This window comes from Nestor notabilis, unplaced genomic scaffold (genome assembly GCF_000696875.1).
Source record: "Nestor notabilis isolate BGI_N333 unplaced genomic scaffold, ASM69687v1 scaffold23466, whole genome shotgun sequence".
Taxonomy (NCBI): Eukaryota; Metazoa; Chordata; class Aves; order Psittaciformes; family Psittacidae; genus Nestor; species Nestor notabilis.
The window spans coordinates 1,348-1,897 of NW_009932729.1; the positions used below are offsets into that span (position 1 = coordinate 1,348).

The 550-nt window shown below is 66.0% G+C and overlaps 1 protein-coding gene across 1 annotated transcript in view; it reads right to left on the minus strand.

The window, feature by feature from the left end:
• ANPEP (alanyl (membrane) aminopeptidase) overlaps positions 1 to 550 on the minus strand; it is a gene marked incomplete at its 5' end in the record, with an annotated part of 2,551 nt that overhangs the window by 420 nt on the left and 1,581 nt on the right. The window contains 3 exons of the mRNA XM_010016550.1: positions 9 to 51; positions 190 to 330; positions 404 to 550. The exon at positions 404 to 550 is cut by the window's right edge and continues 15 nt beyond it. Coding sequence (XP_010014852.1) covers positions 9 to 51; positions 190 to 330; positions 404 to 550 — 331 coding nt within the window. The remainder of the gene's footprint in view (positions 1 to 8; positions 52 to 189; positions 331 to 403) is intronic.

Consider the following 550-nt stretch of genomic DNA (forward strand, 5'->3'; position numbering starts at 1 on the left):
TGGTTGACGTAGGAAATCAGCCGGGAGAAGGAGAAGGAGCAGCCTCCGTACCTGGAGAGCAGAGCGACTGAGCCAGGGGCTCTGGGTGGAGCGGGACTGAGGACGGGACGGTGCCACCCCCGAGGGTCACAGGCAGACAGGGGGGTGCTGCCTGCCCTGCCCACTCCCCCACCCCCTCACGGTGCTCACTGGGTGAAGATCTTCCTCCAGTTGCTGCGGATGAAGTCCCAGACCAGGGGCTGCCCCACCACGTTGCTGGCGATGCTGTTGATGGTGGAGGTGGCATCCTGCTTCCTGATCTTGCTGGGGTCGAGGGTGTACTGCAGGTACCTGGGGGGGACACGCCGCTGGGTGAGGGGCTGCAGGGGCAGACCCGTGGTGCCCGCCGGGATCCCGCACCCACCGGTTGAGGATCCAGGGAACAGGGCTGCATGTGAGGGCCGTACGGAGCTTGTCAGCCTCGGACACCACCGGCGCCTCTTTGAACCTGTCCCAGATGAAGTCCCAGGCCGCCTCCCCACCCATGGCCACGATGCTGCAGTAGATGGGG